At 37.4% G+C, this 8,647-nt stretch overlaps 1 protein-coding gene across 1 annotated transcript; it reads left to right on the top strand.

The window, feature by feature from the left end:
* Window positions 1–349: 349 nt before the first annotated feature.
* Window positions 350–8,360, top strand: LOC140880100 (uncharacterized). The gene is made up of 4 exons (XM_073284215.1): window positions 350–782; window positions 5,885–6,369; window positions 7,322–7,553; window positions 7,656–8,360. The coding sequence occupies exons 2-4, from the start codon at window positions 5,899–5,901 to the stop codon at window positions 8,126–8,128; spliced, it is 1,176 nt and encodes a 391-aa protein (XP_073140316.1). The 5' UTR covers window positions 350–782; window positions 5,885–5,898; the 3' UTR covers window positions 8,129–8,360.
* Window positions 8,361–8,647: the final 287 nt, after the last annotated feature.

Genomic DNA, 8,647 nt, shown 5'->3' with positions numbered 1-8,647 from the left:
ACCCGCAGAAGAATTACAAATAAAATTTCTAAATCTACCTAAATAAATTAGAAAAACTACCCGCAGTCAGCGGAAATCGAACCGTAAACCAAAAATCTTAAAGCCTTAACCTTAGCCATTGTGCTAAGGCTTCTCCGACAACCTATAAAAATATTTTAATTTGACCAATCATAGTAATTAGAATATATAATTATTTTATTATTTTATTTTTCAGAAATTACAATAATTAATTAAGTATAAACTAAGATAAATAAATTTTTAATCAAAATAGAGGTCATGGACTTGCAAAGGGGAAAAAATTTATAGGTCATTTCACCAAAATTAAAGACCCAGTGAGGTCATTTATGTCTCCTAAATTTCCCCTCGATGGGCCGATGGCTCCCGTACACATACTACGCCACAAAACACACACTTGGAGCCCTGATTAAAAACCCTAAGCCCCGATTCAATTTTGACCTAACCTCCACGTGAAGAACTTGACTGGCCGTTATTGAGGTTAACCATATTTTGAATCGTAGGAAACGAGCTCCATTTCGCCACCATCTTTAGCGATCAGCTGCGCGCTGTTTCTGCTCGCGAATTCCGTCCTTTTCGCCGTCGATTATCAAGTTTCCGGCCATGGGTAGGTAGTATTCGAGCTGGGGAAGGAGTCCCGAGCAATCTCAACCAGTTTTAGCTCGGATTGTCACTCCGCCGTCCCTTGCCGTGGTTCTGACCTTAAAATTTTGAGGATTTTAAAGCTCGTTTCCAGCCCTTTTCTTGATTTTACAGGCTATACGCGAGTGAGAAAATTTGCCCTTCGAATTAATTCAATTTGGTTCAAATATCGTGCTAATAGCTATTATTTTTTAGGCATTATTGTATGTACCAGAATTTCTTGACCTTGAGGTGTAATCTGGTGAACCTAAGTTTATATCAAATTATTAGTTGGATATTTGAGCAATTATTGTGTCGTGTTAATTGTAATTGCTTTGTGATAATTGTGCGATAATTGTTGGGATTATTGTATTTGAGCTAAGAAATAACATGAAATAAAAGTATTGTGAATTTTTGGTAAAATAATTCATTGTCACGAATTTTGGAAATAAGGATGGTTATGAATTTGTATAGGATTGTTATTGACTAAATGTTCGCGACAAATTAAGTATACCAAATTAGTGAAGTTGAAGTATCATATTTTCTATTTGTGCTAATTTTAGCATAATTGTAGAAGTCGAGTTAATAGAATTGATGGGAGTGATAGTTTTTAAAGAATTTTACGATTATTGCGAACTTTTGAAAGTAAGTATTTTCCGGTTGTGTTGTGGATTATTTGAAGTTTATGGCGCACTTAAGAATAATCGGTTATATATTTGGAGATTTTTTTAATTATATTCCAAATTTAGTACCATTTCTAGATGTATTCGAGTTTTATCTTGATTGTGTGCATAGTTGTCAAAGGCGGCAAGAGGGCCACCAGGCGACCTCTCTGCGCTTGGGATATTCCCAGGCACAGCCTTTTAATAAGGCGAGCCCAGGCGCGCGCCTGGGCTCGCCTTTGGGTTAAGCGCGCCTCAGTTTTTGTTTTTGTTTTTTACATTTCTTTTCTATTTTTAATTTTAACATAACAAAAGGAAAGTTTATCAAACCCTAGAATAAAATAAATGGGTTAAGGAAAGTTATATATTTTCCCTTTTTTAATTTAAAGAACATTTAATTGAGTTTTCATTTCTCAAAATATTTGAAAATTACATTTATAGATAGATAGATAGATAACAACAATAAATTGGGATCTAAATTGTCAAAATCCTTTAAACTAAAATCTAAATTAATGGACTGTAAATTAGTAGAGAAAATCCCTACACTTATTATGGTAAAAAAGAAAATAAAAGGAAACAAAAAGTTTACTAGTAATAAGAATTCTTAACTACACACGATATTCTAAAAATAAAATCTTAGTATTCTATAGTAGAAAACTAAAAATAATGCAGAAATATGCCAAAAATGAAATATTTTTTTACTGCATTCTTAAAAAAATATGCACTTTATCACAAAATAGTAGTAGTAGATAAATTTTTTTTTATGATATTATATATTTTTGTTTAGTTTAATTATTTCAATAATAGTGTTTTATCATATAATAGCATTAAATAAATATAGTTTTCTGAAAAATTAATGGTGCGTCTTGCTTCGATAAGGCGCGCGCCTCGCCTTGCGCCTTGCGCCTCAGGCTCCAGGACCCTTTGCGCCTTAGTGCGCCTTGCGCCCTTAACAACTATGATTGTGTGTACTATGTTGATATTTCAGATTTGTTGAGATATTTGAGTTGATTTTGGGCACTTACCTATCTTATACAATTCTTGAGTCTCCTTGGGTTGATCACAAGTAGCTTTGAGCATCGAAAGATTTCAATACCTTTAATTAAAAAGGTATGTTCTGTCAAGGTGATGTATGGGAGGTAAAAGTGTCATTCATTATTTATATGATTATTTGAATATTATGATCCACTTGTTCTTGATATCTATGTTGAGATGCATATTACATGTTGATTATGATTGAGGCGTTATGGATTTTACTACTGCCATATATCTTGATATTAAACATTGATCATGGCTAGAGGTGTCAAAATGACTTAGGCACGTCCGGTTTGCCCGGCCCGCCATATAAAATAGGTGGGTTGTGTTGGCAATTTCTCAACTCATCAAATGGCGGGTCGGCCCGTCCCCTTCCCACCCCCGCATAACGGTGGGTTGTTCCGGGTTGCGGGTCAGCCTGCGGCAACCCGCGAATTACACGTAAGCCCGTCTGGTTGGCCCGGACCGCCACCTAAAATAGGTGGGTTGGGTTGGTGTTTTTCCAACCCGTCTAAAACATGGGCCGGCCCACCCCGCCCCCCCTAATGATGGGTTGTGACGGTTGTGGACCGCCCATCCAGCCCGTTTTGACACCTCTATTCATGACATTGCATATTGAACCTCACTTGATTCAGATTTGATATGCCGGAGTCGCAATGATTTGATGGACTTCTGGGGCTATATAGTTGGGCGACATAGTGTATACGGAGGTCACTCTTATGGCCTGAATATTCTCTGTAGGCGCACCATAGTTCTGGGATTGTAGAACACCACATCTCATCCCGACTGGAGGAGTCAGTGGACATTGCGGGGAAATTCTCTTCCCATTTATGTACCCGATGAGCTGATGATTCAATCAATCTTGATTCGATCGATAGCGTGTTAGGATATTTAATCCACATATTGAAATAAGGCGGCAAAACAAGAAGGCCTATAAATTGTTCAATATATATTCCAATGTTGATATTTAAAGTTGAAGATAAGCCCAGAGTAAAGTTTTGTTGCTCCCTTAGCTATGCTAGTTATTTACAATAAAAAATATGTTGAATGATTAACAACTTCATCACTCCTCACAATATATCCCCCTCCCCACGTGATCCCTAGGCCTCACCCATTGGAGCCCATTACAATTCCATCCTCTAGATTATTTAGTCACAATTTTTTTAGTTTCCTGACAATACAGCCTCTTGAAAAGTAGCCTTGTCCTAAAGGCCGGTTCTTAAAAAATAGCCTTGTCCTCGAGGCCGGGTCTTAAATGCTGGCCGTCTATGGTTCCTCAACTAGCAATTTCAGTCCCTTGAAAACAAATCTGAAATATATATGTGCCTCGATCTCTTGCGTACGGAGCCTTCAGGTCTGTACTCTCAAGTTCAACAACTTGGTATATCTATATAGCTTCACCATCTGCTTATAACCCATTAATTTCAACATGCACTCATTATTGAAGTTGTAAGTCACCTTCCGTTCTTTGGACTGCTTCTCACTAAAAGAAATGTCATATCCAATATACCTTGCAACCTTCTCGTCCATATAAGAGGGCAGAGGCCGTCTCATGTTTGCCAGCCTCAAAAAAATGCATTTCCTTCTTTCTTCATCTTGTCGGCTACCTCAACCTTCTCTGCTACCGGCGTGTCTCATGATTCCTTCTCCTTGACTAAAGAGACAAGCTCCATATCGCCGTAGGCATTTGAGCTTGGAGGAATCCTATACAATTCATGTGGCTACTCTGATGAACCAAATGCACACTCTTGGGCAATTTCCAATTCCGCTATCTTACCATTCGTCCTTGTGATCATAGTCCTATCTAACTTTGACAACTTGCTCTTCGTCTTTTCTAAATTCGAAAAGATCATCTTCTCCTTCCCGGTAACCTTTCCTGATAATAGTACCATATCCTTCACAATTTGGCGGCTGGCGCGCTTTCCATGTACTGACTGAGAATCACCACGATTGTCCTGACTCCTGTCCACGGCCTAAAACAGCCAAATTTTCAATAAGGGATGAATCAGGAAGCATTACCCTCTTTTGACTTTCTTTCACAAAACTTCAGCAAAAACTTCATCAATTGAAGGTAAGTGTTTACGCCCAAGTATTTGTCCCCTTTCTTCATCCGAATCTTGATTAAGCCCTGCTAAAAAACCTTAGACTCGTTCTTTAGCTACCATCTTTTTGTAAAGATTCATCCTCTGGATCTTTCCATTCCACCCTGTTAAATCTATTTAACTCTGGCTGGAGTTTTTTCAGAGTGGTAAAGTATCGTGTAGTAGTTGCGACCCCTTATTTTGAACTCCGAGTTCGATTGCACAACTCAAACACCTGGAGGAATCTTCAAGATTGGAATATGCCAATGTAATAGCATCCCGGATTTCTTTTGCGGCGGAACAGAATATAGGAGTCTCCAATTCTTTCTTCCATGGAATGAACAAGCCAGGCCATAACCATAGAACTTTGTATTTCCCAGCTTTGTAATTAGGGTCATCGACGCTAGAAATCCAGACTTCCCCTTTCCTCGAATCACCATCTGAGCAGATGAGATCATTGGAAAAAAACTATCCTGTTAAGTTTGTGATATGTAATTTTCAGGGTCGTGGAATTAACAGCAGCTGCAGTGGGAGTGGAGATGATGATGGGAGACTTCTCTGAAGAAGCCTCTGATTCCACGGTTCTGCTTTTCCTTGGAAAGCCCATTTTGATCATATTTTTCCCACCAGGTTGCTGATTGTTGAAATATTGTCCCACATCGGTAGGATAGAGTTCTTGGGAGCCCTTAATATAGACAAGGGCAACCCTCACCTCTTGAGCTAGCTTTTGAGGTGAGTTAGGTCCAAGTCTCATTTTCTAACATAATATCATAGCCCAGGCCCTCCGTGTGTGTTGTACCGCCCATAATTGGGCTGCCTATAGTTAGGCCACTCGTTAATATCTCCACGCTCCAAATGTTCATTCCTGGGCGTGTGGGGGCTGTGTTGAAATATTGTCCCACATCGGTAGGATAGAGTTCTTGGCAGCCCTTAATATAGACAAAGACAACCCTCACCTCTTGAGCTAGCTTTTGAGGTGAGTTAGGTCCAAGTCTCATTTTCTAACAATGATAAACCTGAGCTCAGGTATCATGAAAGCTGATAATGGGCGGAACGAAAAACTGAAGTATTTATTCTTTGTAGTATGTTTCTTAATACATAAGGATAATACCCTACTCATACATAAGTATCCAACCTACCTTGTCTCACAAAACTAGGAATAAGATTAGGTTCACTTAAATTTTAAATATTTTATCCTAATAAACTCTTCAGCAGGCTTCTTTCTATTGGACTATTTTGTTTTATCTAGGATACCCAGATAATTTACTGACTATAACTTGTGACCCTGCACTTATTTTGATTCTGTGGCTAAACTATGTTTCTCTTACTTTTATGATGGAGAGTTTTTGGCCTCTCTGCCTCATGTTTTTGTTCTTGCTCTTTAAAGCTCTGAAATTAATACATTTTTTAGTGCACTTAATGGTATTGACATCTGCCTTATGATTGCCCCTGTTTCAATATCTTTTGCAGATTAATCAACTTGTATGGATGACTTCGACAATGAATTGGATGAGCTGGAATTAGTTGCAGCAGCTGCAGGTTACCACTACTATAATGGTATTACAAGGCAGCCTTCTCGTGTCATGTCACCAAAAGGATCTGGTTTCATGACTGAGGTGCTCAATGGTGATGACGATTTGTTTCGAGAAATGTTCAGGATGGACAAGCATGTATTTCATAAGTTGAGTGATACTCTTCGGCAGAGAGGCATGCTACGTGACACAGTAGGTGTCATGATAGAAGAGCAGTTGGCTATTTTTTTGAATGTTGTTGGCCACAATGAACGTAATAGAGTAATACAAGAACGGTTCCAGCATTCAGGGGAAACAATAAGTAGGCATTTCAATAATGTATTGAAGGCAATTAAGTCACTGTCACGGGAGTTTCTTCGGCCGCCACCTCTCACAACCCCATCGGAGATCCATAAAAGCAATAGATTCTACCCATACTTTGAGGTAAAAAGCTGAATGTCTGTTCTTTTCATGCTCAGTTTTGGAATATTACTTCGATGATGCCATGTCTTGCTCTTGTTTCTGTAGAAGTTTCATGCTCAAGTTTTGATAAAACTGCATCAAAACTCGCCCAATATTTTGTCAATATTTCATGCATTAGAGAATATATTGTGGGATCTTTCTAAAATTTCATATTAAGTATTAACATGGGAACTCTAAAATGGAAATATTTTCGAATAAAAACAAGTAAGAATAAAAAAAGCACACTCTAGTATGAATATTTTTGAATCAAAATAATAAAGGTATAATACATTAAGTAATGATATACAGCATTTTTTTGTTTCGTTTATAGAAATTTGGCAGTTTATCTTGCCACTTCTCAGCTTAAACCTGATTAAATATTTTTTATATTATATTATATATATGCAGTTTTGGATGGAAACATCATTTTCTTAGCTTCTTTCAACTTCACTCCTACATAGGTTACTAATTGCATCAATCAGTGCTACTCTTTAGCATTACATCTGTTTGTTTATTCAAAAGGATTTCCATTATAAACATAAGTATATCGAATAATTTTTATTACCACCTTCTTTTAATATAATTTATTTTTATATTATCTTGGAATGATATTTTAGCGTAATGTTCGGCTATACATAAAATGATTGTGTTTCCTTATATTTAACACATTCCGGGGCAACAAAAATTTTTAGGAGTTGAGATTATTTCTATTTATGCAATTTTTATTTGGCACGGAGGTGTTTTTTTATAGTATAGGAAATTACAAACTTTCACCAGCTGTATGTTTACCATATAAATCATTAACGAAAGCGCTTGTACCAATTTGAAAAATCTGAGTACCTAATTCGATCATAATTCAAAATATGAGTATGAGAATGTGCTTTTTGTGTGTGTGTGTGTGTTTACACATTGTTGCATGATTTATTGCATTTAGGACTGCATTGGAATCATAGACGGTTTACATATTCCTGCACATGTTCCTGCAAAAGACCAATCTAGATTTCGCAATAGGAAAGGCGTTTTATCACAAAATGTCTTGGCAGCATGCACATTTGACCTCCAGTTTATATTTGTATATCCTGGGTGGGAAGGCTCGGCGGCAGATTCACGTGTTTTAAGAGCTGTCCTGAATGACCCTGATCAGAACTTTCCTCAAGTTCCTGGAGGTGGATTTCAAACCGAGGAACTGTTAAACTTTTTATATGCCATGTTTCTGTCGATTTCTTTTTGGCGTTGTCATGGATTTATGCTAACACTTTAAATGACAGGGAAATATTATCTAGTTGACCAGGGCTATGAAAATATTGACGGATTTATAGCTCCTTATGAAGGAGTACGGTATCAACTCAATGAATATAGAGGTGCTAATCTTCTACCTCGAAATGCAAAGGAACTATTTAATCACCGCCACTCATATTTAAGCAATGCCATCCGGAAAGCTTTTAATGTCCTGAAAGCAAGGTTTCCTATCCTCAAACTTGCTCCGCAGTATGCTTTTCACACGCAGAGGGATATTGTCATCGCTGCATGTGTAATACACAATCATATTCGACGAGAGGAAAATAACGACTGGTTGTTTAATAGCAATGAAGCTGGGATGACAGATGAGTCTCCTGGTCTTGATGAGCAGCATGATCTGCAATCAGCTTTCTTGGTGCATGAACAGATTGCATCCACAAGAAGAGACTCTATCGCTGCAGCTATGTGGAATGATTTTATGAACAAATGGGATGAATGGTAATTAACTTATCTATGTTAGTGCAGGCTAGTTAGTTTCGCTTTTTATCTTTTCTTAGGTTCAGTGGAACCTTTTCATCTTTGTGTTTTTACAGCAGCCAGTTGAACAACAATTTGTTTATGTGCTGATTATACTTATTTATGAAAACTACAATTTTGTATACAAGTTGGTTCTTGCTTTTTGAATTGTCCTCAAATTGAGGAGAAAAGAATCACGTGTATATAATATTCATGCAATATTACGATTTGTCTGTGTTGAATTTCATTAAGTCTCATCTCATGTATCTTGTGTTTTATGAGTCAAATTGAGCAGGAGCAATTCTATATTCGAAAAGAATGTAGTTGGAATATTAGAACTCAATTGCGATGAATTCGCTGCTTCCAAGGTTGTGTATCAGGTAAGGTGATTTAATGTAAAATAAATGTGAAGACTGTCTGACGTCAAGGATCAACAATGAGGGTGGTGATAGTTGTAGGGGTATGTGATATGAGTTCTCGTTGTATGGAAGACAAACACGATTAT

Source organism: Henckelia pumila, chromosome 1 (assembly GCF_033568475.1).
Source record: "Henckelia pumila isolate YLH828 chromosome 1, ASM3356847v2, whole genome shotgun sequence".
NCBI lineage: Eukaryota > Viridiplantae > Streptophyta > Magnoliopsida > Lamiales > Gesneriaceae > Henckelia > Henckelia pumila.
The sequence above is the reverse complement of the archived record's forward strand: the minus strand, read 5'-3'. Positions and strand labels throughout refer to the sequence as shown.